The sequence below is a fragment of the Octopus bimaculoides genome, chromosome 23 (assembly GCF_046866305.1).
Source record: "Octopus bimaculoides isolate indiv1 chromosome 23, ASM4686630v1, whole genome shotgun sequence".
Lineage (NCBI taxonomy): Eukaryota > Metazoa > Mollusca > Cephalopoda > Octopoda > Octopodidae > Octopus > Octopus bimaculoides.
This window is the reverse complement of record NC_142950.1, coordinates 6126277-6154154: the sequence shown is the minus strand read 5'-3', so window position 1 is coordinate 6154154 and position 27878 is coordinate 6126277. Positions and strand designations below refer to the sequence as shown.

Sequence of the window (27878 nt, the reverse complement as noted above, 5' to 3'; positions counted from 1 at the left end):
GGGAAACGCACATAACCACCCGGGGTCGCGATCGAAGAATCGCGCAGATTCTAGATAATAGTGATGGCGCCTTAGCTGATCATTTCCTCTTGAATAGGATAGTGGTCCGTCGCTGGGTTAACCTCCCATCCATTGCTGGAAGTCATTTGCAGCAACGTGAAAGGAAAAGTTTTGCTCGAGAACACACCGCCCGAGCCAAGACTCGAAAACCTGATCTAATAACCTGGAGCGCGCAACACTATCCACTCGATCATCAGCCTCTCAACAATGGCAACGAGGTCATAAACGGATACAGGCAACACCTGACAGGTACGTATTTCATCGGATCCATCCACTCTTACCCCAAAAGGATGAAAAACGAAGTTGACTCCGATGGAATTCGAACACAGAACAAGAGAGAGGGGAGAGAGAGGTTTATTATTATCTGCCACAACCACCTTTGCCATACAAGAAATTTGGTAGGAGGGGATGAGGATAGTCATTCAAACTAGACTTCAGTTAATGACTGGTATTGCATTTTTATTGCCTCCTAAACGAAAGGAAAGCCGACGTCTAACTACTTATTCCGAACTGCTAAGTTTACAGAGACATAAACTAACCAACGCCAGTTGTCAACCGAGGGGGGTGAAAAATACAACCACAATGTTAGACACACACGTACAGTGTTCGCCTACCAAATCCACACACTAGACGTTGGTCAGTCCCGGGGCTATAGAAGACACTCGCCCAAGGTGCCGTGCAAGGAGGTGGGGGGGACTGAACTCGAAAAAACCACGTGGATGCAAAGAGATCTTCACCACACATCCATGCCTGCATCAGAGAGAGAGAGAGAGAAAGACTTAGACGAGTACATGGACCCAGTTCTTGACAAGTACTCTATTTGTCGATCTCGGAGACGAAAGATAAAATTTGACTTCAAGCGAGAATTGAACTTAGAACGTAAAGGATCCAATTTTCCAACACTAACTACTCTGACAATCTATCACCCCAATAATTAATAATTATTATAATTTTTAGTTGACGACCCTAGAGAGACAGATGAAAAGTAAAGGTGACCTCGGTAGGATTTGAACTTGGGACCCAAACGAGCTGGAACAAATATCGCAAGGCATTTTTTTGTTCTGCGCTTTAAAGACTCTACCTATCCACCATCATAGATAGCAGTTGTAAAAACCAGCAAAATTTACTTCCTTAGTCCTGCATCATGGAGTGTTTATATTTGTTGACAGTTAAAATCTTTTTATTTTTTATCCCGTTTAAACCAGGACACTTAAAGGAATAGTAAAAATCTTCTGCTATTATTGTTCGACTTTGTGTGTGTGTATATATTTTCTAATATATATATATATATATATATATATATATATATATATATATATATATATATATATATATACGTGTGTGTATGTGTGAGAGCGTGTGTGTTCGTTGACATTCAAACAAAATGTTTGTTTTTCCAATTTCCGCAGCTAAAGTACAAACCACCTAGCGTAAGTACATGTGTGTGTAGGTAAATGTACATGTGGGTACATGTACGTGTATACGTTGGGTAAATGCGTGTGTGTGTGTATCTGACTGCTGTAAACAACAATAGCATAACAAGTGCTTTAGGTTTAAAGCACCACTAACTGCTAGTCTTGCACGTGGCTTCATATAAATATACACAGCGCGCACACACACACGTATACACAAACATCTACGTATACACACATACAGTATATATACATATACGTATACACAAACAGCAGAAATTACTTGTGATATTAGTGGAGCAAAAGAGGACGGTCATGGAAGTTTTAGTTACGTATTTAGTAGTAGTAGTAGTAGTAGTAGTATGAGTGGTCGTAGTACTGGTGGTGGTGGTAGTAGTAGTAGTAATAGTAGTAGTTGGCAAGTGTCCAAGTGGTTTAGTTGGCCATTAACCAACCTTAAAATAAAAGAACGAAACAAAATACTAATGATGATGGTGGTGGTGATGATGATGATGATCATGACGACAACGGCGGTGATAAACCAAAACAATCTACACCACCACCACCATCTCCTCCGCCTCCTTCTCCAGTAGGTGTGCTGGTGTGTGTGTGTGGTGTAGTTTAGTGATGTGTAATAGTATAGTACTGTGCTGGTGTGTGTGTGTGTGGTATAAACTTAATTGAGTGCAACGTAATAACAACCAGAAAAATTTCTAACATTAGCACAAGGCCACACATGGTGGAGTGAGGGAGAGACTTGAGAGGAGAATGGGGCGGAGACGGTTACAGTTTACTCCTCAGGATGGCTCTATCTGGTCGGTTACTCGACCTACTAGAAACAACAGCCACATCACCATCATCTTCACCACTACCACCATCATCATCGTTATTGTTTAACGTCCACCTTTTCATGCCTGCAAGGGTGAGATGGAATTTGCTGAGGCAGATTTTCTACGGCCGGATACCCCTCCTGGCCTCAGGCGAAGTAATAAGAATTATTTCCCCATACTAGACATGAAGAGTGGAACGAACAACATAATTGTGTGGTGGTGAAGCTCGTTTACAACCATCACGTGATATCAAGACAAGAGTACACACACACACACACGACAGACTTCTACTAGTGGCCATCTACCAAATCCACCGACAAGGCTTTGGTTGGCCTGGGTTATTGAAGACACTTATCCAAGGTACCATGCAGTGGGGTCGAACCAGAACAGCGTTGATGCCAGGTGTGCACGTGCTTGATTGAGGATGGCCCATGACTAAACAACAACAACAATGGGTACTAATTTTATTGACCACAATGGGATTTGAACCTACAACTGGGTAACTAGACATTACTGCACTACCTTCTCTAGAAACTACACAACTTCGATTGTAATAGCACAGATAAGGTGTACAGTTTCAGTGCAGGGTACCATCATTATCATCATCATTTAGTGTAAATAATCTATGCTGGCATAGGTTGGATGGTTCAACAGGATCCGGCAGGCCACAGGACCCTGCCAATCTCCAATGTCTGTTTTGGCATGGTTTCTATGGATGCATGCCAATTGAACCTGTTCACAAATAACTGATGCATGTTTTTATCAACCCTGACAGATAACAGGTAAAAGTGATCTAAACATGATTTGAACTCAAATCTGTAGAATATCACATGGCACCGCTAAGCAAAAATGAAGAAGTTGGCAGGAATGGTGAGGGTTTATAAACGCCCAAATGATGAAAACATGGATAGCTATTTTCATATGTGCACATATCTAAACACTTGCTTCTGTATGTGTGTGTGTGTAAACACACACAGCTCAGTGTGTTAGTATATGCATGTGGTTGAAAAGTGCTGATGTCAACATTAATAGAGGAAAGCCTGCTCAGGATTTTGTTGAAGTGCTCTTCCCATCTTTTGAGGATTGCATTTTTGTCAATGAGGAGAGTGGACCTATCAGAATTAAGCAGGAGTGATGTTCTGGAAGACTGTGGCCTATAGATGGCTTTCACCATACTTCTGTATCTCATCCGCCTTATTGCTGAACCGGGAATCCTTCATCTCTCAGAGCTTTTCACACACACACACAGACTGATGAAGGCCAGCAGACTAAAAGTTACTAGCCTTCATAAATCACTGTGACTCTTTCTTGTAAAAACTTTAATAGACGTGTACTCTACTAAAAAGTATTGAGCAATCCTTCAGTTTAACATGTTTTTATATAGAACTTGATTTCCCCATGGCCAGAAATATTTGCACAGATTAGAAACTAAGACAGAAACACACATGCTTATTTAGCATATTTGTTTCAATCATTCTTCAGCAGCCATGCCGAAACACATTGTTTTCTTGTGGTTGTTTGAATGTGTATGATGACTGCATCACCCTTTGTATATCTGTTGATAACTGTACATCCTAATCCAAGGTGTGGTGCAGCTTTGGTCTGCAAATGGGACATGTAAATATTAGGGAAGGGGTCAGATATTACTCCACAGGTGACTATGTGGTCAAAAAGCTTGCTTCCTAATCATATTGCTCTTGGGTTCAGTCTCACTGCATAACACTTTGGGCAAGTGTCATGTTTTGGCCCTGGGTCAAGCAAAACCTTGTGAATAGATTTCATAGATGGAAACTGAAAGAATCTTGTCATGTATGTGTGTGCATGTGCATTTATGTGTACCTGCGTTTTGACATCATATCTTGGTTGTAAATGAGCACCACCATCATACAAGTGATGTTTGTTTCCAGTGTTCTGTGAGAAACATGTCTGGCTTTGATGAAATATAACCTGGCTCGGAAATAGGTACGGAATGGTGACGGAAAAGTCAACCAGCTGTAAAAAGTTTGCCTCCACAAATTCCATAAGCCATGCAAGCATGGAGAAGTGAACACTAGGTGATGATGTGTTCCGTTTTTATGATTTCTCATGGTTTTAGCTAAGTGGATTTCTCTTCCATATTTTCTTCATTCACCCTCCTCTGCTAAGATTGCCAAAGCAAATATTAGCTAGGGAAGTGTTCCATTCTTAAAAAATCTTTGAATCAGTTTTGCTTTGAAGCCAGGCATTCACAACTTCAACAGAAATATAAATAAGGACACTAATTTTATAGAGAATTTTTTTTTTTTGGTTGGTTGGTTGGTGTTAGGAAGGGCATCCAGCCATAAAAAAACCATGCCAAAACAGACATAGTAACCTGGTGTAGTCTTCTACATGGCTGGCTCCTGTCAAACCATCCAACCCATGTCAACATGGAAGGTGGACATTATATGATGATGATAAATTGAAAGAAAGGCAGAAATATAGTAGTAACAAATGGGCAACGTACTACAAGTGAGAGGCTTGCATATCCAGTATCTAAAATACACATCCAGCTTTATATCCTGAAGAATTGGAAGCAACAGGATCTGTAGTAACCTGCTAGGATCAAATAAACTTACATTTCTGGAGAAAGAAACTTCATGCTACAGATGGCCACTTCACATGTGATAAAAGTTTAAAAGGCCTTCAATATTTAAAGAGTAAAATAGTTGATGATGGATGATTAACAGAACAAGATACCACTTGTTCATAAGCAAAATTACTTTTTCTTTATTTGGGCTGGATATGGCTAGATTAAATGCTAAAGGATAACCCTTCACTTTTCCATGATTGCATGGGCAGAATAAAATTTATTGAGGTAGATTTTTCACAATACCTTTCTAATACCAACCCACATCTATCTCCAGCATAAGTATGAAATGAAATTTGCTTAGAGGGTGCATACAAACTCAATTTTTCAGGATGTTCAGTGTTTTCACCCACACACACGAAATTTTAGTGGGAGTGCACTTGCACCCCCTGTTCCTGAGCCTATGTTTTCCAAGCAAAGTAATATTTTCCCAAAGCCAGACTGTTTTGAAAACTATTGGAAATGAGTTGCTTTGTACTCCTGCAAAATTTTTTAATTCTCACCGCTCTAACATGGTTGAAGATATGAACAAAAGACACAGCAATGACAAGAACCAGGATGGATGTTGAAAGGTGAAGAGAACAGTGTGATAGAATAAAATAGTGATTAGTGTGGCAGTGACGGATTGTAATAGAAGTGGATAAATGGTAACAGTGAATGGTGATTAGGGAAGAGGAGTATAGAAAGGGTAATGGTTTGTATACACAATACAAACCACCGATCCTTTATACATACATCTCTGACAATGAGTGGGAAAGGTAAAGTGAGAAGAATGAAAGTAGTTGATCACTGAAAGGATGGGAGAGGGTTGGATATGTCGACTGATCTCACAAGCATGGTACAGTGTGAATGAGAGGAAGATGTGCTCTGTATATATTCTTTTACTTGTTTTAGTCATTAGACTGCAGCCATGCTGGAGTACAGCTTTGATGGGTTGTAGTCGAACAAAATGATCCCAGGACTTGTAATGAACCTCATTAGCTTACAGCTGTTTCTGCTTAAGATACAATGCACTTTAAGTGGAATGCTTGTGTAATCACCCAACAGCTTTGTTGGAACTTACAGAATAATGCTTCAACAAAGTCTCATTCAAACCATACCAGCATGGAAAAAGCAGATAAAAAAAACAATTATGATACACACATGCATATATATATATATACATACACACATCTACATTATCATCCAATGTCCATGTCCCATGCTGGCATAAGTAGGATGGTTTGACGGTATCTCATAGGCCCCATGCTCCAGTGTCTGCTTTGACATGGTCTCTATGCCTGAAAACCCTTCCTAATGCCAACCATTTTACAGAATGTACTAGTTACTTTTTTCATGCTTCCAGCACTAATGAGGTAGCCATGCAGCTTGCAACAGGGCACCTTTATACCAGGAGATGAAAGGTAGGAGTATGAGAGAAGAGGCCAGACAAGAGAATGTTCCTTGTAGGAGAGGATCTACATGGCTACTTAGATTTTAGAAGAGAAGGTGGGAATGATTGAGTGACATTTTAGAAGAGAGGGTGAGAATAATTGAGTGACATGGGAAAGTGACAATAAATTAGTGATGAGCTGTCAGGAAAGACATTGAAAGTACACAGTCGGTGTTTACATCCTTGAGTATTATCTCCTATAGCTCTGCACTTCCAAAGAAGTAGAATAAAACCTCAATTGTTACATGGGAAAGGGTTGACAACAGAAAGAGCATCTGACTGTAAAAATACTGCTTCAAATAAGTACTCATCTAACACAAACCAGCATAGAAATATGGATGTACAATGAACACACAATTTAATATTCACACACACACACACACAGGTATACATACATACATGTATGTATGTATGTACCTTTTACTTGTTTCAGTCATTAGACTGCAGCCATTTTATGGCACTGCCTTGAATGAAACGAATCGACCCCAGTATTTACTTTTTTAAAGCTTAGTACTTATTCTAGAAGTCTAGCAGTTTTGCCGAACTTCTAAGTTATGGGGACGTTAACACACCAATATAGTTGTCAAACAGCAGGGACAAAAACACAGACACTAAAACAGATACGTGTGTGTGTGTGTGTGTATGTATATATATATGCACACACATACACGATGGACTTCTTTCAGTTTGCGTCTACCAAATTCACTCACAAGGCTTTGGTCGTCTCAACGCAGCAGTAGAAGACATTTGCCGAAGGTACCACGCAGTGGAACTGAGCCCAGAACCATGTGCTTGGGAAGCAAACTTCTTACTACACATAAATATATATTGCAATTATTATACATACTAACATAGATTACACTATAATCAGTCGCTTTATATTCAGTGCACATATTTTGCGTACTAAATTACACAAACTTAGAAAACTTATACAGATGTATGTACATAAATATATTAATGAACATAAATACACATTCATACATACACTGTGTACATACACATATATATATATATACACATACATACTCACACAAACGTAGATCTGTTTGTATGGAAAGTTATGAGTAAGCATGTAGATGTTTTGAAAAAGTTAAATGTAAACAAAAGGTTTTTAACTACAGAACACTTGACCAGAGCAACCAAACCGTCATTAGTCAATACTAGTGTACTACAAGTACACAGCAGACGGACAAGAACTGATTGACCAACACACTACTGGTCAACAAAGTAGTAGCGATCTGCTAGAAATTGAAAAATTTATTAAATCAGGGCTGACCAAAATACATGAACACACAGGAGATAGTAAACCTATATATATATACACACACACACACTGTTCGAATAGAGTTAAGACGGTTATGGTTGGAGCGTCTTTTAATCCATGGGTTTACTGGACCAGAGCTGCACTAAGCAACACAAAGTCCCTATGTTCATGTACTATACATGTTCAATTGCAGGATTTGTTAAAACCTAGGTATTTTAACGAGTATGACGCTAGAAAGGGTACTAGGTTTACAATACTCAGGAACAATTAAAAGCTAGCGTTAGCTGGTTGTATGCTATACATCTACATGTCAATCCATATAGACAAATATACACACAAGTATCCGACCCGTACAAACAGTAAATCCAACTCAGGGATTGGTACCCACCGCACCAGTTGTGCGTGTGTGTGTGTGTGTGTGTGTACACATACACACATATTGTGTGTATGAATGTTTAAAAGTCGCTTTTAACCCCATGCTACATGAACGAATATTTATAAAAGCGGGAAACATAGATGTTCGGTATTTGACCCAAGTACTTGGGGGTAAATAAGGGGGGGGGGGGTACTGTAAGTTATAAACAGCGTCAGGGTGTTAGTGTGTGTGTGTGTGTGTGTTACATCCTAACACCAGCGTATACATGTCGAAAGGCGGTCAGAGAAAGAGAGAGTGAGAGAGATAAACTGAGAGTGAGGAAGGGAGGGTGGAAGGGGGGGGAGAAGATGATGTGAAGAAGAAAAAAAACTAAGAAATTAGGTTTGAAAAAGAGACACCCAAACTCACCGCCCCATCATCATTATCACCACCAATCTCTCCTGCACGACCAGCATCAATGAGATTATTATTATAAATAGAACATTTAATGATACACTTTAAGACTACTGCTACTACGTCTTTATAACAAATAACTGACTATTTACTGTTTATACGCACAAATACATGGGTATATTAACACAAACATATCTATGCAGACACAATGTTTATTTACTTTGTACTATTTATGTGTACGTGCATGTAAATATACTGTATATAAATACACACACATATGCACTCACACTCTCTCTCTCTCACGTACATCTTTTACCTTCAATATACTTAGTACTCTATATTACTTTCCAAACACCAACTTCTCCCAGCATGTTGCCAAAATTTCCATTCATTGTAATATTAAAAACACAAAATTAAAATGAAAGCTACATGTGATTGTATCAGCATATATACTTTATTTAAAAGCAGCAGAAATATAACAAAAGACTGTTACTCTGAGTTTCACGTTCCCGTTCATCGGACAGTTTTGTTAGAAATGTGCTTACTCCGGTATATATATATATATATATATATATAACTTTCAACACTGCAATCCTACCGTTTATATATATATATATATATATATATATATATATAAACGGTAGGTTTGCAGTGTTGAAAGTTACCCTGTCATTTTCGACCGAGAACTTGCTTTCTTCAGTTTATGCAAGTTTTTTAAATGAAAACTTTACAGGACAAAGAAGCAATTTATTTTCAAAAACTAAAACTATTTTTATTCATGTTGTCGACCTTCAGGCATTTGCTTGCTTGTGTCAGTGTGTGTGTTTTCAGAGAGAGAGAGAGAGATGGAGAGAAGGTGTCAAGTCACGGATACAGGACACTTAGGACATATGAACTCATCGACAGATGAGGACTTCCTCCATTAAAGCAATATTGCAACAATGTTTAATTCAGATTTTGACAGCTTAAAATAATGATCACAAAAAATGTTAAGGACTCCACAGTTTGCAAACATACTGGCAAAAGTACGTGGTTCAACCGAATGGCCCAGTATCCGGTAGTTAAAAAAACAACAAACATTACAAACCAAGTGCTTGTTTTGCACAAACACACATACATTAACTGCAGTAGATGCTTATGAACACTTCGGGACGGAAGCTTTAGCATATCAATAACTAAATGATAACATTAAGCAGACAGCATAACATATTCGTAACTTACGGATCCACTAGCTTTGATAAATATATCCCCCCCCCCCCACATATATATATATTTACAACGCTGAAAAGTTCGTGGCTTTAAGGGTGTCGTGAAAGGCCTGGTTGGAGGCCCCAACCATCCGAGTTCTTTTACAGGCTTTAGAAAAACAATAGGACCACTGCAATGAGGCGAATATGTCGAATAAAATCATTTTTTTAAAAAGAAATTAAGGCGCTGCTCCAGCATGGCCGCAGTCCACCGACTGAAACTATTAAAGGAATAGAAAAACTGATCCTGCTGTATTTTCATTTACCCAATGCCAGCAACTTTTCTGGATCCCCCTCCCCATGTATATGCACACACACACACACACACACAAGAGAGTAAAAAAGAACTCAACCCATTTAGCTCTAGTACATGAATAATTATTTTAAAATATTTTGACTCTGCTGCATGCGAGTAAGTTTCGCAGGACTCTTCGCAGGACTCTAACTCATCCAGGCTCAGATAACTGGTTATCTAAGCGTGGATGTGCCAGGTCTCTGTAAAGCGGCCTGCGAAACTGTAAGCTGCATAGAACCGAATCAAACTATTTTAAATAATAATAATTTCATATATATATATATATATATATATGTATATAAACACACACACACGTATGTATACACATATATAGATCACGCTCCCAGAACGTATGAAGTATATTCTCTGCTTAATGTTATCTCAGATTTTGTCTCAAAATGATCACACTAAGCGGATACATATCAGTTCTTGATAGTTATTAATAGGTAGAGATAGTGTAATGCATATTCATTCATTCTCCCACCCACCCCACATCCACCACCACCACCATCTTCAAGAGCCAATACATACGTTAAACGGATGGAAATGGAAATGGCTCCATTACTGGAGCTGGAAATTGAAACTGGGTCATCACCTCACCCACCTACCACCACCACCACCATCGACGCCGCCGCCTCCATAGAGCAACCTACCATTATCGATTTTCGTTCAGGCACCACCAGGACCACTCCACTCGTTTATAAAGTAATAAAAATGGAATCCTTGTGATGTTTATTTATACTGCCAGCAGTACCAACCGCCACCACCACCACCTCTCTCAGCCAATTCGTCACTTAACCGCGACCACCACCACCACCACCACCACTGCCGATACCCTTCGTCCTATTTCTCTTGTTTTTCTTCTTTGAGGAGCAAAGCGAAAAAAAAAAGACATATATATGTATATATATATATATATATATATGTATATATATATATATATATATAGAGAGAGAGAGAGAGAGAGAAAGAGAAAATGCATGAATGCCACGCAATATCATCATTACTCACACACATGCACACACAGACAAAAAAAAAAACATATTCCCCACCCCCGCCCTTTTTCTCTCTCTACCTTAAACACACACACTTCTAACAATGATATTAATCAATGAAATAATTACTTAACGCCAATTTTTATAAGGACGGAAATTCGGTTCCCTTTATTTATTTATTTTTTTTTTTCCCTCTCTTTCTTCTGGTCAAAATATCTTCAGCGCATTTATGGTGCCGCACATTGGTCCGCACGAAACTCTCGGCCCTTAAGTCACTTTGTAACTTTTGTCAATAAATAGAAAATACTCATATACACGTTTTGGCTTCTATTTTGTTGTTTGTATCAAACCTATGTACATGTGAGAGAGGAGAGAGAGAGAGAGAGTACACTTGAAATTGGCGTTAGTGTGTTTACGTCCCCGGAATCTGGCGGTTCGACAACAGGAACTAAAGGCTAAGTAGTAGAGTTCACAAAAAAATAAGCTGTTAGGGGAGGAGGGTAGACTAAAAATCCGTAAAGCCCCAGCGTGACCGCACTTCAGTTGGCTGAAAGAAAAGGTAACAAGTTGTACACACACATATATACATATATATATATATATGTGCATCAGCATGGCCGCAGCTCTAACCTGGAACTATAAACAAAAAAAAAAGAAAAAAAAAAAGAGAGACACACATACAAATATATACACATACATATACATACACATATAAACATAAATAAATATATATAAACATATATATAAACATACATATATATATATATAAACGTATATATATATAAACAAATATATATATATATATAATATACACACACACACATACATATATATACTCTCTTTACTCTTTTACTTGTTTCAGTCATTTAACTGCGGCCATGCTGGAGCACCGCCTTTAGTCGAGCAAATCGACCCTTATTCTTTGTAAGCCTGGTACTTATCCTATCGGTCTCTTTTGCCAAAATGTTAAGTTATGGGGTCGTAAACACACCAGCATCGGTTGTCAAGCGATGTTGGGGGAACAAACACAGACACACAAATATATATATATATACATATATACGACGGGCTTCTTTCAGTTTCGTCCACCAAATCCACTCACAAGGCTTTGGTCAGCCCAAGGCTATAGTAGAAGACACTTGCCCAAGGTGCCACGCAGTGGGACTGAACCTAGAACCATGTGGTTGGTAAGCATACATACATCATCATCATCATCGTTTAACGTCCGCTTTCCATGCTAGCATGGGTTGAACGATTTGACTGAGGACTGGAAAGCCAGAAGGCTGCACCAGGCTCCAATCTGATCTGGCAGAGTTTCTACAGCTGGATGCCCTTCCTAACGCCAACCACTCCGAGAGTGTCGTGGGTACATACACATATGTACATACATACCTAAGTACACATGTACACATGCATGTACACGTGCATATATGCATGTAGGCATACACATACATATGCACATATATATGTACACATGTACGTATGTATGAACACATGTACGTATGTATGTACATATATACATATATATTCATGTACAAATATCCATATATATGTACATATATACATATATATACATATAATCTTTTACTTGTTTCAGTTATTTGACTGCGGCCATGCTGGAGCACACTCCTTATAGTTGAGCAAATCGACCCCAGAGCTTATTCTTTGTAAGCCTAGTACTTATTCTATCGATCACTTTTGCCGACCTGCTAAGTTACAGGTAAATAAGCACACCAGCATCAGTTGTCAAGCAATGCTGGGGGGACAAACAGACCCACAAACATATACACACATATAAATACATATACGACGGGCTTCTTCTAGTTTCTGTCTACCAAACCCACTCACAAGGCTTTGGTCAGCCCGAGGCTATAGTAGAAGACACTTGCCCAAGGTACCATGCAGTGGGACTGAACCCAGGACCATGTGGTTCTTGAGCAAGCTACTTACCACACAACCACTCCTACGCCTACAATACATATATATATACATATACATTGGCAAACTTCCAAGAAAACTGAAGGTGGATAAAATATGTCCTATTCATAAAGGAGGTAGCAGAACTGAGGCCAAAAACTACACACTATCTCTCTGACTTCACACATTAGCAAGGTCATGGAACAAATAGTCAGAAGAAAACTAATCGCCTTCCTTGAAGAAAATGACTTGCTGACTGACACCCAACATGGTTTCCGACCAAGAAGACGCTGCCTGACTGAGCCCTTACCACACTGTGACTGGGTGCTGAAACAGCTGCTCAATCACTCAAATGTGGAAGTGATATATCTCGATGTTGCAAAGGCCTTTGATTTCGTCGATCATGGAATGATATGTCACAAACTGCATGATCTCAGCATAGTCAGAAAATTATGAGAATGGCCTCATGACTTTCTGAAGAATAGAAGTTAGGTGGTAGTAGCCAATGGGGCCACCTCCAATAACACACAAATAGTGAGCGGTGTTCCACAAGGCACTGTTTGGGACCACTACTGTTCATAATGGCCCTCAGCCACACAGGTAATACACTATGCACCAGCAATGTGAGCTGGATGAAATATATAAAAGCAGGGCTGAAAAGAATAGCATGCAGTTTAATGCTGATAAGTTTCAATTTGTGCTCTATTAGTATGCAAAACTAAGCGCAATACCAATTAAATACACTGGACCTGGAGAGATTGCAATCCCAGAGGCACAGTCAGCGCAAGACTTGGGCATTTACATGAGTAATGATGCATCCTACCATGGGCATGTTGCTGAATTGGCAATGAAATGCAGGCGGCTGACCGGATGGACTCTTAGAAATTCTAGAGCAAGAGATCAGGAAACCATGATGGTCCTCTGGAGGACACTTGTCCTAAGCCACTTTGATCACCAACCAATGTCAAATTAATCTCAGAACTTGAGGCAATCCAATAAGCTACACGAAGAAGATAGCCTCTATGCAGCATATAAGCTACTGGGAAAGACTTAACAGATTAAGACTCTCTTCCTTAGAGTGGAGGCAAGGGAAGATCCTGGAGGGACGTCCCAAACTTTGGCATCGAGAGTTACACAAATACTAGAAATGGGCACACCACTGCATAGTGCCAAGGACTCCACATTTGCCATCAAGATATAGGACAAGATACTGCAAGAGCCTGGGCTTCAAAGGACAACAGGAACTGAGAGACCAGCATGGGTTGGATTTAGGTGTCTTCAAAATAAAAGTAGACCTCCTACTGTCAAGTATCCCAGATGAGCCAACTTCACGACAGGAGGTGTAAATGAGGCCAGCAGCATCAAGCTCCCTCATGCACAACATGTCAATTCCTTAAAAGTATTCCTGAATTAAAATCATGTAGCAACACCAATTGGAGGTGCCCTAGCATGCCAAAGCTCATGAGGTGAAACTAGATCAAATAAAATGCGACCATATATATATACACACACATGCATGTACATATATATATATATATGTACATGTGTGTATATATATATATATATGTACATGTGTGTATATATATATATATATATATGTACATGTGTGTATATATATATATATATATATATATACACACACATGTACATATATATATATAAAATATATAGTTTTAGGGAAAATAACCAATTTTCAAGAACTCATCGATGGAAATCCACTATCACATATAGAAAAATTAATAATTAAAAGCACAATAAATGAGTATAATATAAAGTAAAGTAAATATCATAAGATAAATATAATATAATATAATATAATATAAAATTGGTTATTTCCCTAAAACTATATATTTTATATATACTTTATCTATAAGGCTCAATTTAATTTTAATTTTTTATAAATTGATTTTAATTGAGTTTTTTACCTGTAATTTTGGATTTTGTCCCTATTATTATATATATATATATATATATATACACATAAACGCACATATACATATATACATGCACATTTATATATACATATATATACATACATATACATACATACATATATACATATATATATATACACAAATATATACATACATATACAGGTATATACACACATACAGATATATACTTACATACACATACATGTGTATGGATATATATACATACACGATAGATAGATAGGATTACACACACACACAAACGTACAGATGACACAAATATAATGTCATCAGCTATGGGACATAGGTATACGTCCTAAATTGTGTGCAGCAAAACTTCCAATCTATTGTGCTTGCATCGTTCAAAGATACGGGAGTTTAAATCTCACAAGGTTTTTAGTCTTTCCACTTTATTGTCCCAGGGTTGTTTAAGTAAATAAAAGTAACAAGCAAGGCACGAACTGACATTTACTTAGTCGACCGCTCCCAGGCAGCCTTGTTCTATCTAAGAACCTTCCCTATTAAATCTCTTACAAGCATCTCAAGCGAAATGAGCATAGCTTTGGATTGGATAGGTAAGAGTCCGTTTTAATTTATATCCATTTACTAATAAGTTCGAGCCCTGCTGAGGTCCACCCTAACACTCTGGAATCAATAAAACGAAGGACCAGTCACATCCTGGGGCTTAAACTCTCCAACTATACCTCTATCCCCAACACAAACACACACAAAAAAACCTTGTGACCCTTTGTGACTGATATGGCAGCCTTATTAGTAAAGGTTTCTAACAGGTGGTGGTCGTCGGTTCAGAAGTTTAAATGAAAGAAGCTGCAGGTCTAAATTCTGAATCTAAAAAAAAATGTAAAGAAATGTAAAAGAAAGCGTGTTTTCTAGCTTTAAGATAAGGGAAGGGTTGGCTGGCTTCCGAAATTTTTGTGAGCCCGAAATGTTTAGCAGCTCCTTTATAGGATCCAGCTAACTGGATCCTATAAAGGAGCTGTTGTGGTAGCAGACCACGAAACATGGTTGAAATTCCTCCTAACACTAAGGAGTGGTACCTAATTTATTAAGCTTACGACTTATACCCTATTAAAAAATAAAATTATACTTTAAATTTTAGGGATCCAAAGTTTTATGATTTAATGTGTACTATTCTTTTATTCTTTTACTTGTTTCAGTTATTTGACTGCGGCCATGCTGCAGCAACGCGTTCAATCGAACAAACCGATCCCAGGACTTATTCTTTGTAACTACCGGTCTCCTTTGCCAAAAGGCTAAATTACAGGGACTAAACACACCAACATCTGTTGTCAAGCGATGGTGGGCGGACAATCACACACAAAAACATACACACACACACACACATATATATATATACAATTCTTTAATAAGGACATTATTGGCAGTGACTTCGAAGTTTGGACCAGCTAAGCAAGCCATCACTGGACTACGATGGCTTAGGTGGTCAAAACTTCGAAGTCACTGTCAATAAATCCTATTCTAGTTAGGGAGTATTGAGTGATCCTGTAATTTAATGTAAAATTGCTTTTACTAAAACATTAAAATAATTACATATTATAATTCGATCCCTGAACTTTGAGGTTCGAAAGTTCAATAAATGAAAGTTCTTTAAAGAAAGAGGTTTAAAAGATAGCTCCCTAAATTATAAAGGGTCAAAAGTTTATGCATTAGGATATGTATTCAACATAGGGGAAAGAAACATTGCTCCCAATTCTGGCGGGGGGTGGGATGTCAAAAGTGTATAGGCCCATTATTAAAGAGAGTTTGCTCACTGGGAACGTTTTGGGGTCATGCCCCTAAATGATTAGGGCTTAAAAAATAAAAATGGCAGCAAGGGTGGAGGTGGGTGGATTGAGGAAATTACTTCTATTGAAGAGAGAATAGATATAAGCTACCCTAGTTTTGTACACCACATGAACTTATTTGGGGGTCATCATTAATATTTAAGGGGCTTCTTTCATTTCAACACACGCAGGCGTGTGCGTGTATGTATGTATGTATATATATCGTAAAACAATTTTAAAAAATAGGATAATGATAGGCGAAGAGAAATAAATGGAAAAGAGCGAACGGCGATGGTGAGGGGGGGGGGAGAAATGGTGTCACGGATAATAGGGGTTGAAATATTTTTAGGGATCTGCTTTGTTTTCCTTTTCAAATTATATATAGAAATATATATGACACACACACAGCTCATGAATAAAGAAAGGAGGTAGCTGAATGAAAGCTATGAAATGTAAATCAAAGTTATAGGAAAAAAGAGATCGCGAGAGAAGAGAAAATTAGAACAAGATGGAGAAATATTTGTGTGAATAAATACGGGTGGGAGTAAAAAAAAAAATGTTTAACCCCAGGTCAGTGAGACTAAGCAGAGCAGACTCAAGATCATACTAGATGTGTTCCAGGTGTGACCATCCCTTTTAAAGAAGTTATTTAATTATCATTATTCGTATAATCAGGAACTACATTACCTCCTTTATTCTTCCTGTTTTTAAACAGTGAAATGTGAATTCAATGAGATTTGGATTCAATTTCCATAGGTCGAAAGACTACCTCGAGGCTTCCCCCATTAGTGCACTAATACACTTATAGACGCGTGTTCAGTGTTTTAAAAGTTATATGTGCACGAAGCTTATTATATACACTAAAAAAATGTTATGTAAACGCGTTATATATATATATATATATATATGTATGTATGTATGTATATACATACATACGCGGACACATACACAAACTGTTATGTTACATAGACCACATTGCGATTGTTATACAAAGCACATTGTTGTGTATACGCTGTAGAAACTGTATAGTAACTATTGGTATATATGTGTGTATCTATCTATCTATCTATATATATATATAATGTAGTATGTTGAATGTGAGTGTTGTTGGTGTCGTGTGCACTCTATTGTGTTTGTGGGTACGGGTGCGTATTAATTATATACCCAGTGACTGTAAATATAGAAATGAAGAGAAACTAACATTCCTGAAAAACCAACAATTATTATGTGTATGTGTGAACATACAAACACCCGCTCCAAAATATGTACATACAAGCAGACATACCCATTAATGATACACATAACATATAGATACATACATACAATACACACACACACACATATATATATATATATATATATATATATATATATATATATATATATATATATATATATATATATGTGTGTGTGTGTGTGTGTGTGTGTATGTATGTATTCCAAGTTTGTAAACAGAGAAACTGTCACGTGAACAGATACGATTAAAAATTAAAGATTGGGATAACGTGTATACATATATATATATACTACACAAATATTTATATATATATATATATACACATAAGTATGTATGTACATCTATGACTGTGTCTGTAACGGAGTTTTGTGGCCATGTTGGATCAGCACAAACCACGTTTTCCTCCTTTTAAATTCGATAAACGTTAGGCAGGGAGCAAGGATTTCTGAGGAAGACATACAGACACACTCACAAATATACATGCTTACAAACGAGCACACACACACACGTGTACACTTCATATTTTCATCTATATATAGATAGTACCCGTGTTATTTATTCGACTAAAGGTACTGTTTACAAGCTAATTCGACCTAACTAGGTACCTATCACTCAAGTAACCTGATTCAAACGAATCCTTAATGTTGTATGAATATCTATACACACACACAACGCATGATTACGTACAGACCCACAAAACATTCAACGTACATTGACTAATTTACGTACACACACAAACACAGCCACATCTACACATACAATTAGAACCAGAGCCAAAAGTACACACACACACGTTATATATATATATATATATATATATATATATATATATATATATATATATATATATATATACATATACACACAGACCCACAAACAGACATGGTTAGAAGTAGAAGTTAACAGCAAAGCGACATCGTCAATCACAGAGGAGTATAATAAATACAATAACAGCAGAAAGTGAAGGGGGCTAAAATGGTGAAGTTAATGGTGGTGATGGAGGAGGGCGCGCCGTTCGCCATCTTGCCTAGCTTTTTGCTTGTTATTTGTGACCAAGAGTTTTATAATCGCTATCCGCCCGCTTCTTCTTATCGTCACACATACATTCAAAAATACATACACACACACACACATATACATACACCGATCTTTATACATATATATATATATATATATATGTATATATTTGTTTCTTTTGGTATTGGGTAGATTTATGCTTGCCTACTGAAATAATAAGACAAATTGTATTATTACACTCAGCTACCCAGTAGTAGGTGTAGTACTCTTCTAATTAAATGGCCTTTGTGGTGGAGGAGATAAAAACAAGACTAAAAAAAGCGGTGCTGGTTGGTTCCTCGAGGTTTTGTTGTGGTTTTGTCTTGTTGCATATGACAACGGCAGAAAAAAAAAAGCTGGTTTGCATTACATGTACATGTAAACTTAACTGAGCATATCAACCACATTCAACCACAAAGATATGTAACACTCGTGATTAATGCGTGTGTGCGTGTATATATACTGAATACGTGTGTATATATATATAGATATCTATCTGTACTAACTTAAGGAAAAAGTACTTAATTGTTAAATATCGATACGATATTTACTCCGATGACACGACTGGTTCGAACTTCGAAGTTACTGCCAACCTTTTCCATGTAAGGGAAAAAATTCATATGTACTCGAAAGCATTAATGTGATTCTTTAGTTAAACTGTATTTAAATATAACTGTACATATAAACACACACACAAACATATATATATATATATATATATATATATATCTATACATATATATATATATCGCACTAGGCATAATCACAGCCAATTAAACTAAACACTTTATATATACATGTGTGTGTATGAATGAAAAAAAAAAAATCACCCCTCGTCACTATACTGACAGAACAAAACCGGAGGACAAATACTTCCATGGTGACACATAGAATTCTGATCATACACAGTCTTCAATATAGGGAATTACTATGTGGGGTATATATATATATATATATACACGTACGTGCGAGAGAGAGATCAATGGAGTGGAAATTGTAGCGAGGAAGTGTCTAGCGTGTTAAAAATAGGGAACATTTTATATATCATTGCAAAGGAGGACAAGACCACACACAATCATGTGCGTGTAAGTGTGTATATATACGTAGAACCTTTTTTTATCTCTCACTCTCTCTAAATATAACATACACACAAAAGCATGTATGTATGATACACTTATTTACAACTGCACGGGATCTGTTTTCTCCACTCAAAGTATGCCACTACCTTGTACGCTCATGTAGCGTGTGTGTGTATATATATATATAAATATATATATATATATATATATATATATATATATATATATATATATATTATACTAGCAGAGATACCCGGCGTTGCCTGTGTTACATGCAATTGAAGAATTAGACTTTTCTGTTACGTTTTCTCTAACGAACTGGAATACCTATGATTCGAATTTCATCAGAATTGCAGATGAGGGTTCTTTCCCTCTTTACACACCCTAAAAAAATTCTAATCATGACACATGTATATCTCATACTACTGATCTTTATGTGCAGATTCCAAAATTCCAGTTTTATGGAACCTGTTAAAAGGATTTTGCTCCTGAAAAATGGAAGTCATGGAGCTCTAAAATGTGGGAGTTAAGGCCCCCATTGGGGGCGGGTGTGTGTCTTAATGTCAACCAGAGAAGTTGAATTGTTGAGAATCTTTTTAACTTGGGTCTTATATCTATTGCTTGAATTTCTTTGAAATAGGAAATATATGCAGGTTCACTGGGGTTTGTAAAAGAGAGCAAAGCTACAGGAAACCAAAAGACAAATGATCACAATAAGCAGTCAGCTACCCTACCCTAGTCGTTACTACTCCCCCAGTGTAGGATTCCTCACCATACAGATGACAGGCACAGCCGTAAAATGCATCATGGATCTATAGCAATTGGAAGGGTGTAACCCAACTCAAATAAACATTAACAACTGTGTGACATGAGGGCTAAGGAGAAATGAAAGTATCACCTCTGGAGTTTGCAAATGACCACTATACCAATAGGTAACTGGACAGAATAAATTTACAATCTATAAATGCCTTTCAACAACCAGTCACTCATCTGGGGACTATGTGTGACCCAGTGATAATAAAAAGACTCAAAGGAGGTCTGCAACCAAATACCTTTACTCAACACTTTGCAATTGAATCAGTGGAGGCAAAGATGCCTCACATTTACTTGACAATTTATGCACCACATTGCAGAAATCACAGTCTAAGTATATCTGAAAGCAAACTCTTATACTGTTGTACCATTGAATTACTTATAAAGCTCATCTTTTATGCTCAGGTGACCCTACAGCTTCCAAGAGTACAACTGTATTCTTCTTTGCTTAGATAAAATGACTAAATTGTGGGTGTTAAGTCCCCATGAAGGGGTCTTTCTAACTTCTAAGAAGATGAAATTCCAAATTTCATCAAGATCCATTCAGTACTTTTGACCTAGTTTTGGATCATAAAGAAAATGATTAAACTTTGGGAGTTAAGGGCCCCATTAGGGGGTCTTAGAATCCTCATGAGAAGTGGAAACTTTGAGAATACTTCTTGATGTGTGTCAATTACCCATGGTTGAAGTTTCATCAACATCGAAAATTTATGAATTTTCATGGGGGGGTTCTGCCCCCTTTGAGCCATCTCAAATTCAAACCAAACATATTGCATTATACCTGCCCTTATGCATTGAATCTAAGTTCCAAATATCATAAGCATTCATTCAGTAATTTTGGTCCATGAAATTGTATGAAACACACAGCATTACCCTTCTCCCTAGGTTGGGATTTTGTGTTCCAAATTTCATTAGAATCGGTGCAGTAGTTTTCAAATTTATAACACACGATCACACATAAAGACATTGACTTTTATATAATAGATATGAATATGCACATATACATACATGTGTGTGTATTATATATATACGTATATATATATATATATATATATATATATATATATACATACACACACACAAAAAGATAGATTGATAGATACAACTGAGTGGGCAAACAAATATATGAGTTACTGCCTTGTGATTTTTATTTTGATAAGCCTGGTACTTATTCTATCAGTTTCTTCTTGTCAAACCAGTAAGTTATGGGGATGTAAATAAATGAACACCAGTTGTGAAACAGTGATGAGGGAGAAACACAGAGACAAACACACACACACACAGACTTACATATATACATACATACGATTGATTTCTTTCAGTTTCTGTCTACAAAATCCACTCACAAGACTTTGGTTGGTCTAAGGCTATAGCAGAAGACACATGCCAAGTCATCACACAGTGGTACTGAACCCAGGACCATGTGTTTTGGAACCAAGTTTCTTACCACACAGCCACATATATACATCTACATGTATATATATATATATATATATATTAGTGCAGATGTATGTATATATATATATATATATATATATTAGTGCAGATGTATGTATATATATATATATATATATATATATATATATATATATGTGTGTGTGTATGTATGCCTGTATATATGAGATGATAGTTTCACTTTAATAGTTTCAGTCTTAAAGTGAAAATATCTGACATTACAACAGAGAGATGTTATTGTTTCACTTTTGACACGTAATACTGAAAAAGTTGAGATGATATTGCTCTGAGCTCGCACTAAGCAAGAAGTTGGAATTTTTTTTTTTTTTCTGCCTATGACACTACATGGACCCTAAGTAAGGCATGTGTAAAATTTGAATGAAATTGGTTGTGTAGTTCTCAAGTTTTAGGGATTCACACAGACACACACACACATTCTCATCTTTATATATATAGTATATATATAAACACTACTACTACATACGGATACTTGCTGTGTGTGTGTGTGTGTGTGTGTATGTATGTATATATATATATGTGTGTGTGTGTGTATGTCAATGTACAAAGTTGTCCATGAATTTCAGCATAAAATACACACTACACATGTTAATTCATGCCTTTATACACACATTACTATATTACACGCTACTTTATACATATTTATAAATTGTCTACTGATTTGTGCGCGCGCGTGTATATATATATATATATATATATATATATATATATATATATATATAAACGGATACTCTACACATCATACATACGTTGCTAATTAGTACACACGGGAGCCAGCTCTCAGTGTGTGAATATATATATATGTATATATATATATATATATATATATGCATAATCCAAAAGAAAGTTGCTTAGTGCGTCCTTTTGGGGGAAGCCTAAAAACTATAAACGTTGGTACTGGTGTAGAGCTTATATTCAGATAAAAATAAACGTTACATTCTAAAATATACTGGGGCCTTTCTAATATTACTTGGTACTCCTTAATATAATGAAGCTCTTTAGATTAAAGGTACCATATATACACAACTCCGAGTACAGGATGTTCCGTTTATTTATTTATATATATACACACACACATAGATATTACACACCTACATATACACCAACACACGTATATGCATATATGTCCCATCACAACCAACACCCATTCTATATTAATTAAAAGAAATCTGAGGAGGAGGAACTTTAATAAATAGCTGATGATATTTTTATTTCTCCCCCCGTTTGAATGTTTTAAATTCATACATAAAACGTGATTTATTTCACAATACATGTTATAAAAGCACCACCAATAAATTGTGTTGCTATCCTGTAGAGTCATTTATACCGTGGAGTTTAATGACTTCAATATTGTTTAAATTACTTAAAACTATTATATATGCTATTTCAATAAAATGTGACATTCGCTCCCAGCCCCGACCTAGATGCACACACCTTGCCACAATTTTCTGTTCAACACATTAAACACAACCTATAGAGTAATATGTATACACACACACACACACACATCCCACAATATACACACCACAGCAAAGGTTAGAGTACAAAATTCGCTTTTTAATTAACTAAATTATCAGAAATAACAACAAATATAATCGTTAAAAGTACATGGCTCCACTTCGTTGTATAACACACACACTATATATATATATATATATATATATATATATATATATATATATCGTATTATGTATATGCATACAATGTCTCTACACAACATATTACTTATCTTACATGTACATAAGTAACATGGTGTGTGTGTGTGAGCATGTATACACAAACATATATATATAGAAAATCATATATACAGCGAGAGAGATATGGATATTACTTTTATATACACTCGCACTGTAGTATCCTAAAACAAGCACAGAACGAACATGTGAACATGTAAACGCATATAGTTCTATGTTTTATATATATACTGCTGTTAATGTGTTGGAGAAAGTGTTTCACGAACACACATATACATTTATATATTTCCGTAAATTGTACTAGCCTAAAAACCGGTGTAGTCTATGTTGTGTCCCTTGATTTCCGTGACTGAGCAGTTCGACTTATAAAGGCTGAAAAGAAGGCTGAAAAAAAAAGCACTGGGAGTCGATGCCTCAGCATGGCCCTGTTCCAATAACTCGTATCTGTAGAATATCGATTTCTATATAAATTCTGTATTAAAATGTTTCTCTTAGAGCGAACCATGTGGCAGCATGTGTATCTTTTACATATGTATACTTGTGTGTATACACACAAATCTCCAGCACGGTACTATACATGACTTACGCACATGTACAAGTCTGTATGTGTGTGTGTATATATATATATATATATAACAAACATATATACATGTAACAGCTAAGAGCATATTAATTGGACACTTGAATTAAACGGAAAAGATAAAAAAATTGTGGGGAGGGGCGAAAACAAGAATTAATAGTACACACACATGTATATATATATCATTTTATACACATATATATATATATAAAAACAAAACAAAAATAAAAATCTATAATCAACCAAGTGTAAACAAGTTACATGAGAAAGGAAGGATTTTTTTTTTATGTAGAATTAATGGATATTGGTTTTGAAGATTGTTAACGGTTGAAAACATGGGACCAATCGATACATAAATATGTATTTGTGTGTGCGTGTGTGTATATAAATATACATATATATATATTAAGAGAGAGGGGGGTGCACTCCCTTTCGACCTGCTTTCAATTGAAGTCTCACTTTTCAATTTGAATCAAAAACATGGACAGAAAAATTAATTGGACAAGATGTGAATTCGATCAACGAGAGATGAGGGACTATGTATATTTATGTGTGTGTGTGTGTGAGAAAGAGAGGGAGACTGAGAGTGAGTGAAACAACATACATAACTGATGTATTTTCGTGGCTTCACTGCTGACCTGGGGCTAAAGAACACGATGCTATTTAACCCCAGGTGAATAATATTGGAGCAGGCCTGCGATCAAACATCGTTCAGTCACGATCATCACGTCTTTTATTCAGTATATCTAATTCTACATCAACCAATGTGTCCTACATTTTTGTTTTCTTTTGTGACGGTACGATGCGGTTTAAGTTCAATTTTACTGCTATTTCTAGCAGGCGACCGACCATATTAGCGGCTCCACTCACTGGCTAGTTGTCTGTGTGTATATATATATACATACACACATATGTATTTATCAGTGTATATTTGTGTATAACTGCATGTAGATGTATGTTTTCGACACTAGCTCGTGTTGTGAATGACAGTGTGCATGCATGTATGTGTTTACATATATATATATATATATATTTATTCATTCTTGTATAGTAGTTTCAGAGTGTATACTGTTGTAAATGTGTAAGTTTGAGTAAAGTGATTGACTGTACTATTAGTTGTATTTGAGTGAGTATGAAGTAGAGAAAGAAGCTTGTCTGTGTTAAGTTAAAATGTGTACGAAATGTGAAGTAAAGGTGTTATTGTATAGTTTCGAGTAAATGAGTGAAACAAGTGTGTTTACGTCTGATTGCATGAGTGAGTGTTCCATTATAAATATATATGTGTATATATTTCTATAAATATGAATGAGAGGAGAGAAAGAGTAAAAAGACGGAACAGTGACAGAAAGAAGAGATAAGGTGAAGCAAGAAAGAGAGAGTAACAGTGTGATCGAATAGATAGAGGGAATCAGTGAGGGAGAAGGTAATATAAAACAAGATAGTATGGGTGAGTAGGAAGAGAGTGACTGTGCGAGTAAAGCGAGAGAGAGAGAGATAAGGTAACATGAGAGAGTGAGAAAAAGATACAGTAAATCGAAAGAGTGAGGGTGTGAGAGAAAGACGAGATAGAGTAAAAGGAGAGAGGGATTGAGTGAAGGCGCGTGTATGTATGTATGTATATAGTAGTAGTACAAGTGTTAAGTGTTACTTACCGTCAGCAAGGCTCGAAAGGACGAGAGAAAGAAGCAACACGGCAAGAGGAAAAGCATGGGACGCCATAGATAAAAAAGGATCAGGGGGAGAAATGTCCCCCCATAGAAATCACTTAGAGAAATTGCGCCAGAACTGGGCATGAATACATCCAATGAACCGTTCCACCACTTCCAATCTGTTTTAGCCTTGCGCTGCCGCCGCCCTCGATAGCGACTGCTGCTGCTGATAGTTGTGTTGTTGTGATGATGGTGGTGGTGGTGTAGTGGGAGGAGGAGTATGAGGAGTAGTAGAAGTAGGGGGAAAAAGGCAGTGGTGGTAATGCTGCTGCTACTGCTAGCTGTTGTAGTATTGTTATCGTGGTGGTAGTGGTGGTGGTGGTGGTGGTACAGCGGAAGGAGGAGTAGTAAAAGTGGTAGTACAATCAATGAGAGAGGGAGGAAGGGCAGAGGTAGTAATGCTGCAGCTACTGCTAATTATTGTGATGATGATGGTGGTGGTGGTGGTGGGTGTACTAATAGAAGTAGTAGTAGTAGCAGCAGTAGCAGCATTACTGTCAATGGCAGAGGGAGGAAGGGCAGTTGTGGTAATGTTACTGCTGCTGATAGTTCGTATTACTGTAGTGGTGGTGGTGGTGATGGTGACGGCGGTACAGTGGGAGTAGTAGCGCTACTGCTCAGTGCTGCCGATAGTGACTGTGTTGTCGTAGTCGTGGTAGTGATGACATTATAGCAGTAGCAGTAGTAGTAGTAGTCGTAGTAGTAATAATATTGGGGGGGGGGGGATGCCAATGACGGAGGGAGGGAGGGCAGTGGTGATAATGGTGCTGCTACTGCTGATGATAAATTGTGTTGTTATGATGGTGGGAAGAAGTAGTAGGAGTAGGAGGAAGGGTGGTAGTAGTAATGCTGTTGTGCTGCTGCTGCTACTAATACTGCTGATGATGATTGTGCTGATACAGTGGTAATATTGTGAGAATAGTAGTAGTAGTAATACCGTCAATGACTGGAGTAGGAGGGGAACTAGTGGTAACGCTGCTTGTAGTAGTAGTAGTAGTAGTGGTGGTGTTCGTGTTGTGGGTAATGTAGTATTAGTATTAATAAAGTCGATGGCAGGGTAGGGAAGAATAGTGGTGGTAATGTTACTGTTGTTGATGATGATGGTGATTGCTTTGCGTTGGCGATGGCGGCGACGGTGGAAGTTTAGTGGTAGTAGTAGTAGTAGTAGTAGTAGTTGTTGTTGTAGTTTCAATGACGGGGTAGAGGTAGAAGTAGTGTCAATGAGGAAGGTGAAGACGGGAAGGAGGTGGTAACCGGTGGTGATGATGAGGCTAAGGAGAAGAAAGTAATGTTTGTGGTGGTGGTGGTAGCGGTAATAGTGATCGTGATCGTGGTGTTGCTGGTGGTACTAGTGCAGGTAGTAGTAGTAGTAGCAGCAGCAGCAGCAGTAGTAGTAGTAGTAGTAGTAGCGTCAATGATGGGGAGAAGGACGTACTGCTTGTACTATTGACAGCGGAGGAAACGGTGTTACGGCAGTTGATGATGATGATGGAGCGGGGTGGAGGTGATGCTATTATTGTCAAGGACCAGGGAGAGGGGGAGGTGCGTAAGTATTGTAATGGTGGTGGTGGTTGTGGTGGAGTCAATGAGGGAAGAAGTTAGGTAATGTGTATTGATATTGTTGGTGATGGTGACGGTAGAGGTAACGGTAGGGTGGTGGTGATGGTAGTAC

The 27878-nt window shown here is 37.3% G+C and overlaps 1 protein-coding gene across 4 annotated transcripts in view; it reads right to left on the bottom strand.

Annotated features, from left to right (window-relative positions):
• LOC106868723 (protogenin B-like) overlaps positions 1-26327 on the bottom strand; it is a 146887-nt gene extending 120560 nt beyond the window's left edge. For all 4 annotated transcript variants that reach the window (XM_089340599.1, XM_089340601.1, XM_089340600.1 and 1 more), the window contains exon 1: positions 26150-26327. In XM_089340599.1, the coding sequence (XP_089196725.1) occupies positions 26150-26216 (67 nt within the window). In that variant the 5' untranslated portion in view covers positions 26217-26327. The remainder of the gene's footprint in view (positions 1-26149) is intronic.
• Between the last annotated feature and the right edge of the window lie 1551 nt (positions 26328-27878).